The sequence below is a fragment of the Thermobia domestica genome, chromosome 10 (genome assembly GCF_964235325.1).
Source record: "Thermobia domestica chromosome 10, izTheDome1.hap1.1, whole genome shotgun sequence".
In the NCBI taxonomy this organism is placed as follows: Eukaryota; Metazoa; Arthropoda; class Insecta; order Zygentoma; family Lepismatidae; genus Thermobia; species Thermobia domestica.
This window is the reverse complement of record NC_137463.1, coordinates 21,938,409-21,960,031: the sequence shown is the minus strand read 5'-3', so window position 1 is coordinate 21,960,031 and position 21,623 is coordinate 21,938,409. Positions and strand designations below refer to the sequence as shown.

The following is a 21,623-nucleotide window of genomic DNA, read 5'->3' as shown; positions in this document are numbered from 1 at the left end:
GAAGCAAGGGGTGAGTGGTACCTCGTTCGATAGATCTTGAAAAACTAAAAAGCGTTGTGGTAAAAGATCTTTCATATCGGGCACTGTATTCAAAATGGCTGACAAGACATGTTGCCTCTATCAGATACAGTTAAAACGTGCTGTACCACTAATATGAAAACGGTTGAACATAAATGAACCGAACAAAAACTCAAATAGAAAATGTCATGTGGCACATCGATTGATATTGTCGCGGAGGCTTCCAGGGCCACCCTTCGTGGGGGCCCAGGGCGCAACCTCAAAATTGTAAATGGAAACATGGGGTGAGTGATACCTCGTTCAACATATCTTTAAAAACTGAATAAAGATTTTTCAGAGCTGTTGCAAAAGATTTTTCATATGGGTCACCGTTTTCAAAATGACCACCAAGACATGGTACCTGCATCAGGTAAAACGTCCAGTATCACTAATATGAAAACACCAGAACAAATATTCGAATAGGAAATCACAGAGGGTATTTATCATTCTATAGCTCGGGAATGTTGCAACAGCCGAAAAGATGATTAGAGTGAAAGTGCCATAATGGAAAGGAAGAAATTTAACTCCTAGAAATTTATCCTAACCTCACTCCGTAAGTGAGTGAAGCGGGATGGATCGGTGAAATTGCAAATGAGAGCCTTAGTTTTTGCAAATTGTATCTACGAAACAAAGGTATTTGAAATGTGTTTTAATAAGAGATAAATGTCTCTGTAATGGGATAAAGTATGTAAAATTCTTGTTAAATGGTACCTTCCATCTTGATTGCAGGCAATGGTTTGATGCAAAAATGAATCAACTGAAATGCGAAACCAATTTGTCGAACAATGCAATTTTAGAACAATGTTTACAAACGTTGGTTTTGTTCAACAGTCGTCTGCACATGATATTGGTTCGCTTCTTTTCCTTTATGTCTTCTTGCATGTGATAGAATATGAATTTCACTGAGATGTCCACAGTTACATTCCGAATAACTTTCAACGGTAATTTCAGTTGTGATCCTTAGTAACGAAACGGTACATACTGATGCAGATATGTTCCAAAAATCTTGCACGCATTGCGTTAAATTATCAGGGGCGAAGGGGCGGGCAAAATGTTGTTAAACTTGAATTTCGCCGTATTTTTTTCACCTTATTTCACTTTATTTTTATTCATTATAGTACCAGTCATTTGTACACACAAGTGCTTCAGACAAACCATATCTATTGCAAATAAAAGTGAGGTTCTCATTTGAGATTTTACCATTCATTCCCGCTTCACCCACTTACGGACAGAGATCGGAAAGATAATTTTCTATCATTTCCTCTTTTGCATAATGTTAATTATACTTCAATAATCTTTTTCTCCGTTGCATTATACTCGAGCCGTGGAATGGTAAATACCCTCTTTCCTATACGAGTTTTATTCTGTTCATTTATCTCCAACTATTTTCATATTAGGGGGCTAGTGGTACTGGACGTTTTATCTGATACAGGCACCGTGTCTTGGCGGCCATTTTGAAAACGGTGACTCATATGAAAAATCTTTTGATACAATACTGTTTAGTGTTTCAAAATTTATCCAACAACGTATCACTTGACCCATATTTCGGTTCAAAATTTCTAAGTTTGGCCCCCTTGAAAGGCAGCCGTGGAGCACTGCGAGAACATTAATCGACGCGCCCCATGCCTTTCCTCTTTCACTTTCTGACTGTTCGTTTACCTCCAACTGTTTTCATATTAGTGGTACTGGACGTTTTATCAGATACAGACACCATATCATATTGGCCATCTTGAATACGGTGACCAATATGAAAAATCTTTTACCACAACGCTTTTTACTTTTTAAAGATCTATGGAACGAGGTATTACTCGCCCCATGTTTCCATTTAAAATTTTAAAGTTTGGCCCTGGTACCCCATGAAGGGTGGCCCCGGGAGGCGCCGCGACAACACCATTCGGTGTGCCCCATGGCATTTCCTATTTGAGTTTTTCTTCGGTTCATTTATGTTCAACCGTTTTCGAATATCTCCGTGGAAAGATTAAATATATACATATATCCGTGGACCCAGTATATGATCAAGGGAAGGGCTAAACCATGGTTTGCCGCTTTATCCAGTGTAAAGGAAGTAGGATTGAAACTCATTTTATCCAGTGTATACCTGAGCGTTAAGGGGAGCTATAGTCCCTATAGCCCTCCCGTATGATCTGCGAAATATATATATATATACTAAAAATGCTGAAATTTTGTACCAAGTTGGGAAATTCTTCTAGATACTCTGCAATATCACTAGATAAACAATGTTGCTAAAAGCAAAATAAAGTTGTATTTTCTCAAATTGCGCTACGTAAAGTATTACATATTTCTAATTTAGTTATTTAACAAAACCACAATAGCCCATACATTATTTAGTGTAACAAAGGACAACACAGTATCATTAACATCAACATTTTGGAAATCTCTAATAAATGGCATGGACGGTGCAATGCGCATCAACTGTATCTTAGCTTCAAATACTGTGATCATGGTATAATATATTTCGAATGAATGAGGGAACAAAGTTACAAGAAACGAAAAATTTAAATGTTTCTAAAGACTTTACTTCGAAAACGCGCTGACATATCACGTCTCATCATGCAGATGCTTCCAAAAGACTTAAATGCTTATAACGCCATTTACAACAATTGTTATTTCAAATCGTTTCAGAGATACCAAACACATTGGTAGTGATTGTTATACTGCTTAAAATGACGTATTTGTATTAAATTTTTATAATGATTATTGCTTTCCTTTGCTTCTATAACATTACAACAATAGTTTTTGGTGGTTTTAATTACAACAAGTCGCAGTTACATTATTTTAAGCAGCGTTGCCCACTTAAATAAATTGCTAAATATTATTCTAAATATGTACAAATAACGTAGATGAACTGCAAGATATTTTAACACGTCAGTACACGCCCCCCAATTGTAACATGAGGACACGCCATGACGGCAATTTGCTCACGCAAGTTTTGATAGTTAATATCAGTATTCGTACATTTTTATTGAGAGTGAAAAATTTATTCTATAAAATTTTGGCTTCTTAGCTTATTATAGACACTTTTAGTACCTAAAAAAGATTAACCTAAAGATTTTGAGAAAATTTTTGTTATGGTTTCACAGTTTTTGAATTTTCTATTATTACACGAGAACACGCCATGTTAGCATATTGCTGCACTCTTGGATTTACAGAGTAACGCCAGAACACGCGCTGTGAGCAAATTGCCGCATTAGCTATTTGGGCTATAGGAAATTTTCTCCGTCATATTGACACACGTTTTATTATTACAAATACAAAAAATGTACAAAAACATCATTAATGTACTACAACAGTGATGTTATGAAACTATTCCAATGAAATTTAGAACGTATATATACATGTCACCTTCTCCGTCCTTATCGTTTACATCTGGTTCTTGGCCACGCTCGGTGCAGTATGTACATGATGGTCTTATGTTCCTTGCATTTCGGAGTGTTGTAGTTGATACATAAGACAATAGTTTTCCTGTTCTCTCTACGAGGGCAGATACCGCCAACTCTATTGTGACCTCGCTGATCAGATGCTGCTTGAGGTTCTTGTCTAATTGGTTGAAGTTGGAATATTTCAGCTAGCCGGTCCTTTATTGACCTTGCGATTAGATAGTTTGCAGCTATTCTTCTTTGCGCATGATCCATAATAAGCTGTCGACCAACTGATTTCAAGAAGTCTTTTCTTGCAGGCTTGTTGAATTCATTATCTTCCATGTTGTTGGCTTTCCAAATAACAAACGAATTTATTCCACCAACATTCAATTAAAAAAAAAAAAAACAAGGTTAGTGGCCAGCGATTTGATATACTCGATACGCTATACTCTTTTTGCATGGCATCACTGATATCTACATCACATTTGTTTTTGTTGTAGAAGGTAATTGATGGTTTGCATGCAGCACCTTTACTTTCATCAATCTCATCGTCCACGTGCCATGTGAAAAGTAATACAATATACTTGTTCTTTGCAGCTTTGTACGATACTAGTGCCATCTGTTGCTCTACTCTTCAAACAATGCGTTTAAAGAATGAGCAAACGGCCCTTAAAATACAACACTTAACACTAGAACACGCCCGTTAGCAGCCTGCTCACATCAATCTTTACGTGGTTACACGCGCCGTTAGCAATTTGCTCACGGCGACAAATACACACCCTTCCACTCCAGAACCATGCGCGTGACCGGCAAAACCGGTCAGGGTCAGGTAGAGGTGGGGTGGGTAGGGGATAACTCGGCCCCTCCGCCCCTATTGTCTTAGAATAAGGAAAGTGCAGGTGTTTTTTCAAAACTGCGGCAATTTGCCGCGGGTGCGTGTAACGACGAGTTAAAATTACTCGTAGTTTGTTTTATGGTGCAAGAATGCTTTCAAGAGAAGACGTGTTTCATAGTCTTTGGGCTACTTATAATGTTAATGTTTAAGTCTTCGTTCCAGCAATACAAGTAAATGCAAATTGTAACTGAAATTAAATGTAACTGATACATTTTCAGTAACACTAGTTGTTTCCCCTAAGCCTTAGGCCTGGTGTACACTTCAGATTAAGACCGTGTTTAATTAAAAGTTCTAATTACACACTAAATACATTTCACTTGCTTTAGTTTGACCACCGATCACATCAAACTCGACCCATACCACATAGCTATATGCAATTATTTAAGGACTTACAGTTAGTAATACACAGTGTTCACTTTTGTTTTGTTTTGTTTTAGTTTAACGTCCCACAGTTATGCTAGGGCGGCTAAAGGAGACGTGGAGCTAATGATTATAAGTGGAATCCGAACCACTTCGGTCGTTCAACTTTACCCCTACCGGAAATCGAACTCGAGACCACGCGAACCGAAATCAAGAGTGCTAGCCGCTAGACCAAATGGGGGTTCTCACATTATGTTGATTTAAATCATTCAGTCAGTGTTGCCAGATTCGAAGATTAAAAAGTAGCGTGTCTGTACTCCGAAAGTAGCGAATTCAAACTATTTGTAGCCTAAATATATAGATATGAATACTGATGATGCTAATGAAATAATTTAATATGAGCTGGAAAATGTGCTGGACGTATTGCAAGAAGAAATTATGATCGACGGACGAAAACAATTCTAGACTGGACACCACAAGACAAAAACAGCCTAGGAAACCCTCGCATACAAGAAGGTGTGACGAAATCAAGAGCCACTGAGGAGTAACCTGGAAAAGAATTGCCCAAGTTAGATAGTTGTGAAGACTTGGAAAGACCTTCATCCAGCAATGGATTGATAATGGTTGATTATGATGGTGGTGATGATTTTATTATATCTAAACCTCGGAGGTAAACTAAACCAAGTCATAATTTCGTGATTTTACAGAAGCGAAAAACTGGTTCCTCAACTAAGACTATCTATATAACTTTTACTAGGTAAGGTAGGGTAAAAATGGATCCAAAATTTAATGAAAGTCGTAGAACGAAAAAAAGTATTTTTGACTATTCAATCCATCATGTTGCAGCAAAACTACGAAAATTAACACAAAAGTAAACTAGAAAGTTAAGAATCACTTGTTTTGGCGAGTGAGAAAAAAATAGATACAGATAACTCGAATTACCTATATACTTATATAATATGTATGTCCATGTTTCGCAAGTAATTTTTAATCAATATAAAATTTCAACTTAAGGAAAGCAAGATTAGTTTTCTCGAATAAAGATTGCATGCACCATTGAGAGCTCAGGAATAAGATTATTCTATGTTACGGCACTGGATATGTGCTTACGTAATGCATTACGACCTTATGAACTTGTATAATAAACAGAATGCACTTAAAATGAGACGCGAATTATGCGAAACATCGGACTTTGAATCTAACTTGTTTTGTGATCCAACTCGAGACCTCACATAGCAAAGATGAGTGTAATAGCTCCCACCACAAGGTTCAGGCCGTTCGTGTTATAAAGTGTCAATTAAACACGGAGAAATGAAATGGTAATAAAGCATTTCATCAATTTCAAACAAAATACGTATATTGTACTAATAATTTACCCTATTTGTTAAGATAATGAACGTTATATTCTGTTTTTAAAATGACAGTCAAAGCAGAATGTATTGAATAATAAATGAGAAATTGTAAAGTTTCAATTTCGGTTCGATTAAATACATTCGTGCTGCTATGTGTTACGTTATCCGTTAGGAGGTATTGAACAATTCTGATTCAAAGGAAGGAAATAAACTACTGTATAGTACTGGAGTTAATTTAATAGAGTTTAATTGTATAGGCAGTTCTGACGCTATATGAGACAAAGTCTATTGCTGAAAGTGAAATATGGGTTCTATTAGGGTTTTAGGGTGATATACCCACTGATCGTGGAACCTGGAATACGCGCATGGAAAGCATTAGCACTAGCAAATTAGCTATGAAGAGGTACACCATATCATAATTCTAAGTCAAAATGAAAGGAAAAAATAAGCGGAAACGACAGACTGTACGAGAATAATACTTTCACTATTTTAATTTCACACTATTTATTTCGAGACTTTCGAGACTTTCGAGACGAGACCGAGACTTGGTACTCGAGACCGAGACCGAGATCGAGACAAGCATCTGTTGACCGAGACGAGACCGAGACCGAGACGGTGATTTTTACTCGAGACGAGACCGAGACCGAGACCGTTATTTATCAACCGAGACGAGACCGAGACTGTACAAAGTCTCGTCTCGTCTCGTCTCGATACCATCCCTACACCTAACTGCGACCGATATGACACAAAATGAAAAAACTCTCCAAAATGACAAAAATTCCGTGAACAAGTGCCCCCAGAGAAGTCCCATCATTGAGCTCCGGAGGCCAACTTGAAAATTTCAAATGGAAACCCCCTAATTTTATTGCACATTCGGATTCTGTAACCGAAAACATGCAAATTTTACTTGAAGTGCTTTTTCGTTGTCTTACTAGATGGCGCTGTAATCGCAAAAAATTAATTTCATCGTACGTTGCCTGAGTTCGATAATAAAATAAATAAACGAGAAATATACTTGCAATTCAAAAAGCACGAAATATGTCCAATATTTTTCAAAGATCTTGCATGCAATGAAATTGCTTTCATTTACACTTCAATGCAACCATAGTAAAGGTTGAATGCCTTATGTAAAAGAGCAAAACAGACAGGAAGATTTAAACGGAAGTCTGAATAGATCAACGTTCAGTGAAAAGAGGGAAGAAATGGGGACTCTACGATAGATTTGCACTTTGGAAAACACTAAATTCACTTCAAACTATTAAAATACAGTAGTAAAGTATTTTCTTTTTTTTTTTTTCAGGTGACCAAACTGCCAACAGATAATATTATCGAACGTATACTTAGTATGAAAGATAAGCATCTGGATTCCATGACAAGATTTAATTACGCTCTTCTTCTGCACCTTCAGGACGTCTTCAACTTTTCGTAAGTTTTCGAAATTGCTCTTTGCAGATATACTTTTTATTCTCTGTTCCTGAAATCAATTATTGATCATTAGTGGATCTAGAAGATTCGTTTAGTCGGGAGGGGAGGATCAGAAGAACAACGAATATTAAAAGGCTCGGGTACTAGGTTGTCATGGTGAGTGAAAATATGAATCTGGCGCCTAGATAACGTAAAGGCAAAATATTTAGGTCGATACAGGGTGATTAATGCGATATGAATTAAGGCAACAACACATTCACACACACATACAAAAGAAACAACAATCCAATATGACATCAAAGTATGCTGCTTTGAACTGCTTTAAAGACATCTCATTTTAAAAACAAAAAAAATCTGATTTCCTGTGGATGAATCCCTGTATATATGTACAGTATGCATCAACAGTTATCCATGGTTACGAAATGTGACAAAGTTGATGCAGTGTTGTCATGTAAAAAGGATAGCTAATGCAAGTCCGTAAAATGTTTTTTTTTTTACAGAAAACACTGTCCCTGCCAACACTGTTTGTAAAATTACTGCAACAAGCGTCTTTTAGGTTAATTATACGCAACCAAACTTTGGGTTGCACAGCTTGAACACACTGTATAATTGTTTTAGTGTTGAGTGAGCATATTAATTATCTGTTAAACAGTTAACTTGCATTCTTTGTTAGATGTCAATCAATACTATGAAATGTTTACACTTGAATGATTACATTGTTTCAAAAAAAAATCCAGTATACTACTTTAAAACTTTCAATATGTACCAATTCCTTTGTAAAACAAATGCTTCATGAATAAAATGTCCTCGTGTACAGTAATAAATCTAACATGTAAGAAAATATAAGATACGAGCTCGTATGAAAAAAAAAAAAGCCGCGCAATTGCCTCGATAAACTCTGGAAATCTAGAAAAAAATCAAAGAACGTTTGTAAAGCAAGGATTGTTCTTGAAGAGCTTTTTGAGGTCAAAGAAACAATAGTCGAAGACAAATAACTTAGTAAATAACAAATAGCAAGTAAAGCTACGTAGTTGAATATTTGTTACTGAAACACATATGGCTATTCAAATGATTTCGTTGAGCTCCCTCGTGGCTAAGCGGTTAGCGTACGCGCATTTGGCGTGGGAGACCCGGGTTCGAATTCCATCGGGAGCTCATGTGGTTCTGATTCCACGTTAATCAGTAGGTGTACGTCTCATATAGCCTTGCTGTTGAAAGGGACACTCAACTCAACTCATTTTGTCACTTATTAATGTTCAGACGATAAAGAAGCATCAAACCAATTATTCTTGTGATATTGTATGTGGAAATACAGTCTGTTGCAGGCTCGCACCCAGGATTTTTTTTTTTTTTTTTTTGCTGGGAGTGGTCCAAGCTTTCGCGGGTTGGGGTCCACTACTACAAGCCACTACGTCTATGTAGTATTTAACGGATATTATTCTGCACCGGAATAGGCGATAAGTAATTGTAAAATACTTCCAGCTATATTTTCTAAAAAAAAATAAATAAATAAATAAAAAAAAATAATGTAACTAGGTTGTTTTTATAAGGAAAAGAGTACAGATGAAGTGTAAGATCAAATTTTCATGCTATATCAATCATTTCACTGTTAAACAACAAAACAAGTAAAGTGTTATTGAGAAAGTGTACAATCCGCGGCAAAAAACCTGCAACATGAGCATATAAGTTTATTGTGAAATGACAAAGTCTTTTGCTCCAAAATAAGTGTGCACGGGAGGAGGCCGAGGTTTATCCTGGCGTGATTCGTTACACTTAGACGTTATGCTCATTCCCTGTGTTGTTAGGCGTAGTTTCACAATAAACTTACATCCTCATGTTGCAGGTTTTTTGCCGCGGATTGTACAAATGTATGCCGAATTAGGAAGTTATGGAGGGGATCCGAACCCAACGGACTCCCCCTCATATGGGTGCGTCCCTAGTCTGTTGTTAATTATTCACATCTCTAGTGCATTTTATCAAGGACTATTTTGTTCACAAGGATCTACTATTTAGCAATCTACCAGTGTTGGAAGCGTGGAAAGTCCTGTAAAAATAATGTACCAAATATCGACATTAGGAAATATACAGAGTGAACCTCACAAAGCTACGTGCTAGCCATGATAAAATCTACATTAATAACGTTTAACGGGAAAAAATGACCAAGGAGAAGACATATATAAATCAATTGATTTCATTAATCTGATGGGTGAATTTAAATGGTCATACGCAGTTTTGTAGAAAATGGAGGAAACCTAAATTTGTGGGATACGGATGATGTGTAACTTTTGAGGTTCTAATATTATACATCTTTGTTTCAATAGCAGTGGTGATTTTAGCAGGTAGACCGGGTAGGCATAAGGTTACCAGATTTTGTAAGCGAAAAGCCGGGATACCAATCTCATTCTATACATAAGATCACGGTTCCTACTCATTTGGCCAGAATCAATTAATCACCTGTCTTTTCCAGGTTAGTACTCACAATTTCCCAGTTCATTCTGTAACCAATTAACACAAATGAAGTCCCACAAAGGATGGATAAAAAAATGTGAAAAGGTAACATAAGGAGAGCTACCTGGTGTCCGTTATTCCGAATTCTGATTTTTTGTGTTTAACAGGCCCTAAATATTGCACCAATTACAACACACACTCCCATTTATGATTGACGAGATACTTTCTTTGTTGCGTCATCATTTGAGGCAGAAATACTAAATTCTGTTCTTTTGGTGAGACATATTAGTACTTGCGGGCTGATTTTCTTTTCAATCTGAAGAACGAAAACCGGGACAAACAGGCGTCCCGAAAATCCTTTTCGGGACAGTTAATTCTTTCACAAACAAACGGGACGTGTGGCAACCCTAGGTAGGCAAGAGCCTGCCCAAAAATTTTGCAAAATATGTATAAACGATTAAAGATACAATAGAGAGTAAATATATTGTCCACTATTTATATTAATGGTAGACAATTATTTAACAAACAGCATCAATCACTACTATAGAAGTAATTTCCTACTGTCATTAATCAATCAAATGTGTACATCTATTCATAAGCAAGGGAGCGGGCCTACCCAAAATAAAAATCCTAAAGCCGCCCCTGGTCAATAGTAGAAAATAGGTTCCGCATAGCCACCGTTAAGATTACCGTTACTCTTTAAAATGTTAAGGTACTGACTCCATTAACAAACTCGGTCGGTATTGTCGCTGTAGCTCAGCGTGGTCCGGAAGTGGGCGTACCCCTAATTGCTGTTTTCTGACGGTTTTAGGTTTTACCCACATTTGTTTCGTAACATTGCTTGGCATTGTCTGCTAATATTGCTTGGCATTGTCTGGCAACATTGCTATCCATTATTTGTCGTTGCCATTACCAACATTGCTATTGAATTACCTGAATCAGACGTTTCTTGGCCGCTGGATTCGAAGAGATTATGCATCTTCACCAGTTCCCTTTGCCTGGCCTCCAAGAAGTCCCGATCTAACGACACCAGACAATGCTCTCTGGGGTTTCATAAAGCAACAATTAAGAAACACTCAATATCAAACAACGCAGGAATTACGAGCAGCTGTGGAACACACCTTCACCCTCGTGAATTCGGAGTATCTCCGCAAAACATCTGCGAGAACTTGGCGGAGAATTCAGCTGTGTTATGACATGGATGGTGATCATACCGATGTTTATGGCTCTTAAGATTCTTAAGACTTCAAGGTAACTGTGTAGATCTACAGACATTCTACCATACTCTTGAAACTAAAGGGGGGTACGCCCATTTCCGGACACCTTATATTTTGAAAATATAAAAAAGGAACTTATATTGGTGTACACGCTAATCAAGTTTTCTATTGTGTTATTAGAAGACGACAGTAAACATTACGGTTCATGAAATATAGCCCAAAATTATTAAAGTTTTAATCTTTCTACGGCCGCCAGGAATTAGATCGAAATCGTAAACTCTCACATAGGGGGCCTTATTGGTCTTCCTAATTACCACAGAGTCATTATTAATACAGTGTTGGAACCCTTATGGAACACAGATTCCAACAACGTAACATCTGTGCAATTCGCGCCCTGTTCGTAGAAGAGCACAAAAAGTAGAAACAAAAAATTCCTTAAAATATTTTTAAATGGAATTTGGGATGCCCTGGCAAACTTTGCAGTGACCATGCACTGACAAAACGATGCAAATGTATAGGCAACATACTTGTAGCAATAACATTAAAAAATGGTAGCCAATACTGCAGCACAAAGCGAGATAAATATTCAGAAAAAAATTCCTATAAAAATCGCTCTGTATATCATTTTCGAAGAGCTGTTACAGAGGGAAAATTGATTGAATTTAACATTCGCCCCGCCCCCACCACAGTACCACCATAGGATCCCCACCATTTATATCCGCATCATTTTCGCTGGATACATCATGTACAGCAACAAGAATTATGCTTGTAGACCAGTGATTCTCAACTTAATTCCTATCACGACCCCCATTTTATCAGATCCTTTTGTCAGCGACTTCGTTAAATTTTGTGGCTGTAATAAGCTTGTGTGGGATTTTAAATATTGTTAGCTTGGTCTACTCAAGCTCGAAGTGAATGTGAGGATTGTAGCTTAATGGAGAAGACCAAACTAAACTTAGTGAAATATCTTAAATTTCTCTTATTAACATGCCCCTAAAAATTAGGTAAAATTGCGTGCAATGAAAACTAAAACTAATTCAAGTTGTAATTAATGAAACTAGTGATTAATTTAGAGAAAAGCTTGGCGTTCATTTTAAATCAATTTATTGGACATAGAATTTAGTGTTCTCAGATTTGACGTGTTTTGTTCTCAGATTTGACGTGTTTAAATGTCTGAAAAGATTGTGTGGAATAAAAGAAAGGAAATCTGGCCAAAGAGAATGTCATACCTTGAGTACTTCTGGGTCCATGTTGTCAAGAATCCTCCTCTGCAGCTATGCTTTGAATGTTATGAAATGTCCTCGGAAGAATGAAATTTGGTAATCGTAAAACACTCTCGAATAAGAATTGTGCACGAGCTTTTTGAACACTTTAAACTGAAATGATTAATTTCTATCTCGTTTTTTTGAGTATAGTTTCGTATCACAAAGTGACAGGTTCGTTTTGTTTATAAATCACGATTCATCGCGTTTACTAGTTCGTCGCGTCTCTTTCAAGGGTCCGCGCTCTCTCGACTCTTAATCTTTACTCTCTCGGTTCCGATCTTTTACTACTCGGTCCCGATCTCTTACTAACTACTCTACTTCCAAGGAAACAATTTTATGTAATCGAAAACATGAGATTGCAGAGTTCTGAGATGTTTCAGGACAACAATGACTCCAGCCAGCACGTGGAGCTCTTGAGAAAACTCAGTTGAGAAAGAACATTCTGCTGACCAAAAGTCCTTAAAATCTCCAGATGCAATCTTCCCGATAATTTAAATTTTGTCAATCTAAGAAATTTCTGGAAAAGATGAATACAAAATTCTTACAGTGTTACAAACATTTCCGTATACAATTCTGGAAATAAAATGCTGATTTAGTAGTGATTATTTAACAGTTATATAATAACCTCATTATGTAAATTCTCTTTAATGTAATCTTACTAAGTTGAAGTTTTTGCTTTTCGTAACAAAGATAACAATTCATGAACAATGTAAATAATTTTCATAACGCTATTTCCTTCTTTCTTTTGTCAAGTAACATGATTTTAATAAACACAAGTGATTATGCAAATAAAATTAAGTTTATTTATTTTCAATAACATAATGTATCGTAGCGTTACCAAGAATTAAACCCAAATATCATAGCATCTAATAACATCCTATAACATCCCCCGGCGATTAAAGTTCGATACATTCGTGCTGTCGAAAAGAAAAGAAAAAATGTAATTTACATAAAAATAAGATATGAATATATATATAGTCTTGATATGATGTAAATAGATAAAATATTAAACGTAAAAATTAATGTCAGTGCTTCAGTATCACTGTTAATGTTTCACTGCAATTTTCACATACTAAAATAATAATAATAATATCAAAATAATTAAAATCTTGAAGGTAAAATTACTGTCCTTTTGTATATATATATTGTGCAAATATTGTCTTTTGCTTTATGTAGTATTAAAATTGTGATATCGGTTTCAGATCACAAAGACGCATTGAGATAAAGTTTGTGTAGAGAGTTGTTCTAATACATGCTGCCATCTGGCGACGAAAAAACAAAGCATTAGAATAAAACCACAGTGAATCACAGATAAGCATAAGTTTCGCCCAGACCAATGAATGAACGTCTGTGGTCCTTCTTGCTTTTGGCGGAATGAGTTACAATTGTTTTTCTCAGTTTGCTAGTGCTCTTTGATCCGACGCCACGGTACATCTGATCTGCTGAGGAAGGAGTTCCCATGCTAGTGATCACATCTTTGTTAATAAATAATTAAGAAACCAAAAATAATTATTTTTCTTACCTTTGAACTCACTACATTTTGCACTTGTAAACAAGAAACATAACACTTCAACGTTAGATTTCTGTGAAAATTTGCACTAGAAACACTATTTTTGACAAAATATTTGTTACCACTTTTCACTAATTTATTCACTTGTTGCTAATTATTGCGCAAGTACTCATGATAAGGGTTGCATACTGCATAATGATGAGTTGGAAAGAATTACTTATTGCCAGGAGAATAACTGAGTTATTGCAGTCTTTTCTGCGATGTCCGGAAGGGGAATCCGTGTCGGTCTTCTTGAAAAACTATGTTTAATAGTCGTTTTTCCTGGTGACTCTATTAGTGTGGGATGATGATATATTTTCACAAAGTTAGTTAATCATCTGTTAATAAAAGGCATTCGCACGGTGTTATAGTTTTGTCGTCTTTAACCATTAAAGTCACTTGGTGCATCTCTTATGTATCGGATTGAGTCTTCTTTGTGTTTAAGAGAGGACGTGATTTGCCCAGAGAAATGCGGGAGGGGTTGGACGTTGGGATTCAGTTTCGGGTAAAGGCAATCTTCAGAGAAAGTGTTTTGTAAGTTTTGATGTGTGTTGGTGAAAGAAGATTTACTCGAATAGTCAGTGTTTATTATGTGTGCGTTTGACCGTGATGAACCTTGACTTTGTGTATGTGAATGTAGGCCGGTGTGAGTTATGCAAGAATGCGTTTGAAGGGAATTATGTTGAAGCACGGGTGTTATTGATATATGGTCATTAATATGAATAGGGGTAGGATCTTTGTTCACAACTTGCCCACTGATGGTATATATGCTCGATACATTGCCCTGGTGGTTAATTCTGTTCTTTTTAGCTTTTTCTCTCTCCTGATCCAGCATATTTTGAGTATAATAAGAGTTAGGGCAATAAGAACATCTAATACTAATATCACGATGTACATGATTTCCCGAATCTGCATGTGCTGTAACGAAACACGTAAAACTAAGTATAACTAAAATGTATGAAACATTAGGCGAAGTAATTAAAAAATAATTTAATCATGGCTTAAGTTCTAGGTTGTAGGTTCTAAATTATTAATTTTAACTTGTTGGTTCCATATAGCTCGTGGAAGTTGAAAAGCAACTAAAATTAATAACACAAAATGGTATCTTAATTCATAAATAGTATGAATTTTAACCATTATCTATTCTAAATTATACCTTAGTACAGCATCTAAAATCGAATATTTGATCGATTTTCTTAAACTGTATTTATTATTATAGTTCTCATTTCAAATGGCAACTAATAAATATGCTTAGCATATATTCAAGCCATAGATTAATATTCGTCATAGTTAAGTAATTAATAACTTAATAACTTAAATAATTAATAATTAATAACTTATTAATCTATCAATAATTATTGATTGCTTCATTATTGTTTTAATTAATTTTGTTGATTATGAAGTATTGATAGTTTCACTTTCTTGTCTTTGTTTTTGTCTCTTTTTTTAGTTTGGATTGAGAGACTACATTACTTTCTTGAATCTAAAATTTTGAATTTGGCCTAATTGTGAACAATAAAATTCATTACAGACATAAAACAGACTTATTATTTTTCACGAGCAGTAAGGGATAATAGTTGTGTGTCGTTTGCTTGCGTATCCCGCACGTACTTGCTGATTAAAGGGGAATAAAACATGATGCTTAACAGAAAATATATTCAAAATGTAACCAATTGTTATTGAGCTATATGGAAAACCGGGCGAAGTGAAAAAACCTTATGAATTGGTGTGTAGTGAACTTATGCACTGGAATAATGATGTTTGGCTAAGTGTTTACAGTTTATGCATCTGGAATCTTACATAGGTGAGTACCATAATTAATTTCTAAAATATCAACTTGTTCTTTACTCCTTTGTTTGCATCGTTACTACAATGTGTACATATATGTGATTAAAATGTTCTTTTTAAAATTAATTGCTATAAAGCCAAATTCAACCATGAGTTCTGTATTATCTCGTTGAAATTTTACGTACGTGTGTAAATTCGCTAGCATTTATTTCTAATCCTTTTGCTATAAGCAGCCTACATTCGGTTAGCGAAGTCTGAGTCCACAGTCTCAAATAGCAGATAGAAATAAATGTAAAATTTCAAGATGATAGACTTTTTTAAAAAGATAACTGAAATTAATCATCTTCTGGGCCAATACTTTTTTTAAATTGATACCTAATTTTAATTGTTTTGTTGACGAATTTTTATGTTGATATTTTGAGGTCAATTATTTTTTAATATTAGATAACCAATGGCACTATATTGTCTTTAAAAGACATTACATTTCCTGAATGTCTGAAAAGGTGTTATATTTCTGAGAAGATATCTCAGCCCTGCGCACCGACTCGCTCGGGAAAAGAAGACAATAATAATACCATAGGATAATCAATATTTCTTTTAACTTAGTTCTCATATACTTCATTATATAATTTTAATCTTCGGATGTCAAAGGTATCAATTTAGCTTGTTTTTTCTCGTTGATGTATCTTATTTTGTATGAATTATCGTTTGCTTTTTCTAATATTTCGCCTGTTAGTTTGTACTTGTTCGAAAAACAAGCTGACATTCCGGGCTTCTGTCCTAATTCCTTAATTAATACTCTTTGACATGGAACGAAATTTTCCTGTTTATATTACTTTTCCATATATCGCCTCTGTTGCTTGTATTGATTTTGTAAGTTTTTGTATGCAATATCGCGAGCTTCCCTTAGTGCTGTAAACCGTTCTTCATTTTCTTGATTACAAGGTAAATCAAACATGTGATCTATCTTCATTCTTCCATCATAACCATGGAGAAGAAAAAATGGAGAGAACTTTGTCCCTTCGTGTACATGAGTATTTAACGTAAATACTATGCTTGGAAGAACAACGTCCCATGAATTTATCTTTTTATCTACATAGTGTTTGAGTGTATCCTGCAATATTGCGTTTACTCTTTCCACCTGACCTATTGAAAAATGAGCTCCAGTATCGGCAAAGTTTAAAGTTATTCCGAATCTTTCTGCCATTTCTTCCATTATTTTACTCTTATGGGCAGACAAACGGTCTAATAAAATTTGCTTAGGAATCCCAAACTTTAAAATTAATTCTTCGTATATGATTTGCGAAATTTCTTCTGCACAAACGTTAGAAATTGACTTGGCAATAATATAGCGGGTGGCCATGTCAGTCAATACTCATATATACTTACGTCTATGGGTTCCAGACAATGGGAGAGGGCCAATCTCATCAAGAACGATCGATTCCATTGGTCCATATTGGGGATATGTTAGAGGGTGTAATGTTATTTTGCCCTGTTTCCGTTTATTTATCTGGCACGTTATGCATGTATCACTTTTCTCATGTAAGAAACCTTTCAAATTCGGGATGTAGATTTTCTTATATAAAGCGTTGTACATTTTACTTTATCCAAAATGACCTCCGCCCATGGGGTCATTATGAGCCTGATTAAAAACCGCATCCCTCATACTAAATGGTATGCATAGAAGAAGTTTCTTCCCATTTGAGAATCGATGGATCCTATGTAAGCGGTCATCTTGAATTTCGTACATTTTCTTCGCTCTTTCTAAAGCGGGGGAACATTTTTCCGGGTCTTGGATCGCTTCATAAATTGGTCCAAAAAATTATCTTCTTTTTGTAATCGAGCGACATCTAATCCCTGTTGAAATGTTAAAAAGACGTCTAGTTGTTCGGGATCAACATCTTCTTTTGTCTTCTCGATGTCTGTGTTTCTACTCAAAATATCGGCAGGATTATTTTTCCCAGCTATGTGTACAGGAATGTAACGGTAATTTTCTAATTCAAGAGCCCAGCGAAGTAATTTGGTGATAATTTTGGAGATGATTTCAAGTATGTTAAACTCTTACAGTCGGTCAAAAGTTCGAATTCATTACATACCAAAAAGAAATTGAATGCTCTGCAAGCAGACAATATTGCCAAAAGTTCTATCTACACAATATGGCGTCGTGTTTCCTCCGGTCTTAATAATCTGCTGTAGTAACCCAAAAGAGACCAAGAACCATCCGATTGTTGTTGTAGGAGGGCCGCTCCAATGGATTTAGTACAGGCATCTGTGCATAAACGTAGACGCTTTCCTGCAACGTATGGCGCTAAAAGTGGGGCATCTAAAAGTGCTTGTTTTAATTTCTCAAATAATTTTTGTTTTTCTTCCTTACAAATAAATTTAGAGTTTTTCCTTGTCATGCGCTGTAATGGAGCCACTAATTCTGCATAGTCTTTACAAAATCGGCGCACATAATTTGTGAGACCCAAGAAAGATCGTAACTCTTTCTGAGATTTCGGTGGTTGAAATGATTTTATTGCTTTCATGGTTTTTTCACTAATTTGGTATCCACTGTTTCAAACAATGTGTCCTAATGCCAAAATTTTTTCCTGTATGAATGTGCACTTTTCTACTGAAAGTTTGGGTCCGGCGGTACGCAAACGAACGAAAATTGCTTTTAATATGTCTACCATATGCTGTTGGGAATCTAGCCATAGAAAAATATCATCCATGTAACAGTTAATGTTTTCTGGGTGTACATTTGCCAAAGTCATGGCCATAATTCTGGAATATATCGCTCCTTCAGATACAAAACCCTGTGGGAGTCGCTGGAATTGGAAACTCTCCAAATTTGGAATATTAAAAGCTGTACATGGTCTTGATTCTGGTGCGATTGGGATGGTAAAATATGCCGATTTTATATCAAAGACTGAAAACCATTTATGTCCACTCATTGTTGTTAACCCATTAGCGCCGTGCGTGATCATATGATCACAGCAGTTAGTATTTATGAAAATAAGCCTTGTATAACATACTTTCAGTGGTTTCTTTACGCTTTGTGTGTTGACTACTAGGAGAAGGTTCTATTAACGATATTCAGACAAAACAAATTCCTCATTGCGGCGTGGATGTAACCTAGAGGTACAGATATCCGCAACGCGCCAGAAATACAAGAAAAATGGCATCGTCATCGCAGTAAGTATTAAAAAACAATCTTATATCTTATCCTTTCAAATTATTTTCTGCTGGCTTATGTTTTAGAGATGTCAAAAGCTGTTACAGATTACATTTCACTCATCTGAAAATATTTGGATCATAGTTATTGACGTTTTCCATCAGTGTGATCATATGAACACGCAAGGCGTTTAAGTAGCTTCTTCTCTCTTACGTACGTACGTATAAGTGTCAATAATACAGTAAAATTTTGCAGGTATATCAATTTATTTTATAACAGTTTGTACATGCTTTCAGTTGACTTACTCTATTATTTTTACTTTATTATTATTATTATTATTATTTGAAATGACTTTTGCGACTCCTGTTACTGGTAATTGCATGGTTTCCCTTGAGATACAGAGGTCTTTCACTTCAACAAATTCTTGATATTTTAGAATCGGATGACGTGCATGACATGCAGGACATGCTGAACCTCCGAGACCTAAATTCTTTTCGGATGAAGATTCGGGAAAAGGGGATGGAAATGGACAACCTTACAGGGCGCCAACTTACGAGTCATGCTGAAGTTGTTTTTACAGATAATACTCGACTTGGTGAAGATGATGTGACAACTCTATCGTTACAACTGCGTTATGTGTAACGGGGTTTAGCCTGTTTTTAATGTTGAGCAAAATTTCCAAAATGAAAACAGAGTATTCGTTCATATTAATTCGGAGAATATTAGCAAGGACAAAAAACTTACTGATCAAAAACTTACTTATCTCATATTATAGAATTAGAATTAGAAGTCCAAAAAGTGGTGGTGGGCGCCTCTCTCTTGGATGATTGATGTATCGCACGAATCGCATGGCTAATGTTGAGAAAAGCCAGAATAGGCATTCCACACTTAGAATTTGCAAGACATATTGTACAAATATTTTTTGCAAAATTATAAAGCCATTCTATTAGATGCAGGGCTTCCAGCCATTTCTGAGTCCAGCAGCCAACAACACCATGTAAGGGATGACGTTTGTCTTTATGGGAGAAACCACTTAGTGGTTCGGTCTAAGCGTCAACATTGTGCAAGTACACTGTGTTCAAACACAATATCTACGAAATGTTTCAAATGTAGCATGGGTTTGTGCGCGCACCATTTTTTTTTCAATTTCCATAAAGTCCCATATATATTGGGCTCCATAACCTGACAATTCCATAATCCAAATACTGTGTTTATTTTTGTCTTCTAAAGTGTGACAATTTCTAAGACAATAAATGTCTCTTTTCTTTTCCATATGTGTTAATAATTTAACAGGGCATCCACTTAATCATGATATACGAAAGTAATTAAACGCCTAGCGTGTTCATATGATCACGGGGCACCCCAACAAAACCGCTTTCGTCACGAACTCAAAATTTCTTGTAAATGGTCATTACACCTAAATAACTCAAAATTACAAATTTCACCGAAAATAAAAACAAAAAATAATTTCGGCGTTAATGGGTTAATATTTGGTTTATTAATGGTGAAGAAATTGTGTGGAGCTCAGCAAATTTGTTTAAAACTCTCGAGTCCAAGCAGCATCTCAGAGAACCATCAGGTTTTTGAATAAAGAGCATCGGATTGTTAAAAGGGCTCTCCGATCTCTCAATAATCTGTTGGTCCAGTAAAATATTTATCTGTTCCCGTACTAAAGGGCGAAAAGCAGCGGGGACTTGGTATTGTGGTCTGTGAAATTGTGTGGTACTCTTGTTTTCAATTCAATATGATGTTCATAATTTTTAACTTTCCCTATTGTGTTCTTGTTCCAAGCGAATACATCTGCGAATTCAAAACAAAGATCCTCTAGCTGTTTCTTAATTGCGGGTTCGGCCTTATCTCTCATTACTAATCGAGATTTATCAAATTCTTTCCTTGCGTTTATTATTTCTTCAATTTCTTCTTGTCAAGCCCTGTTCTTGTAAATGTTTTCTTGAGATACAGGTTTCTGCTCTCCCTAGAATAGTGCCTTGTTTTAATACGACTTTTTCGCATGTAAAATTTGTCACTTGTATGACGTCATCCTTCTTTCCAAATAAAACACCAGGAAAAATAATTTCTTTCTTTGCTTGGAGTTCTAAATCAGGTTCCAACATCATCTCGCATCCGGAACAAGCATTCCTAAGTTTTATTGGGATGGTTACAGATGATTTTGGCCAAATAAAACATTTCCACGGCGTGATAAAGACAGGAACTAAACACGTTTTCAAAATGTTTGCCGTTTCATTTGAAATGCTCGTGGGTTCGTCGTGTTTTTCTACTTGTGCCAAATTCTTAACTACCCTTTTGCCTTAACTAATGCTAATGGTGGACGACCAAACCTTTGTATACTCATGATTTTTCTGCCGTAGTCAATTTGAGCTCTCTGCGTGCTAAGGAAATCGTTTCCTATCAATAATCTGTTGGGAAACCCGTTAATTATACGAAACAGATGGTGAAAGTTTTTACCAGCAATAGCGAATTTTATTATTGCGACTTTATCTATTGTAAGCAAATTTTGTGTTATTCATTTTATTCTTCTTTTCTTATTAATTATTTTGGCTGTTGGTGGTACAAGTTCATTAGAAATAATTGATATTTGCGACCCAGAATTAATGACAGATTTCACTGACGTCCCGTGTATGTTAACAGGTAAAAGTAGCATATTATTTTCACAACAAATAGAGGCCAAAAGTTCTCTACTCCTACTACTTTTATTCCCAGTAAATGTGC

At 35.8% G+C, this 21,623-nt stretch overlaps 1 protein-coding gene across 1 annotated transcript in view; it reads left to right on the top strand.

Moving 5' to 3' along the window:
• LOC145661415 (ionotropic receptor 75a-like) overlaps positions 1–19,535 on the top strand; it is a 134,122-nt gene extending 114,587 nt beyond the window's left edge. The window contains exons 10-11 of the mRNA XM_081726717.1: positions 7,345–7,469; positions 19,295–19,535. Of these exons, the coding sequence (XP_081582843.1) occupies positions 7,345–7,469; positions 19,295–19,535 (366 nt within the window). The remainder of the gene's footprint in view (positions 1–7,344; positions 7,470–19,294) is intronic.
• Positions 19,536–21,623: the final 2,088 nt, after the last annotated feature.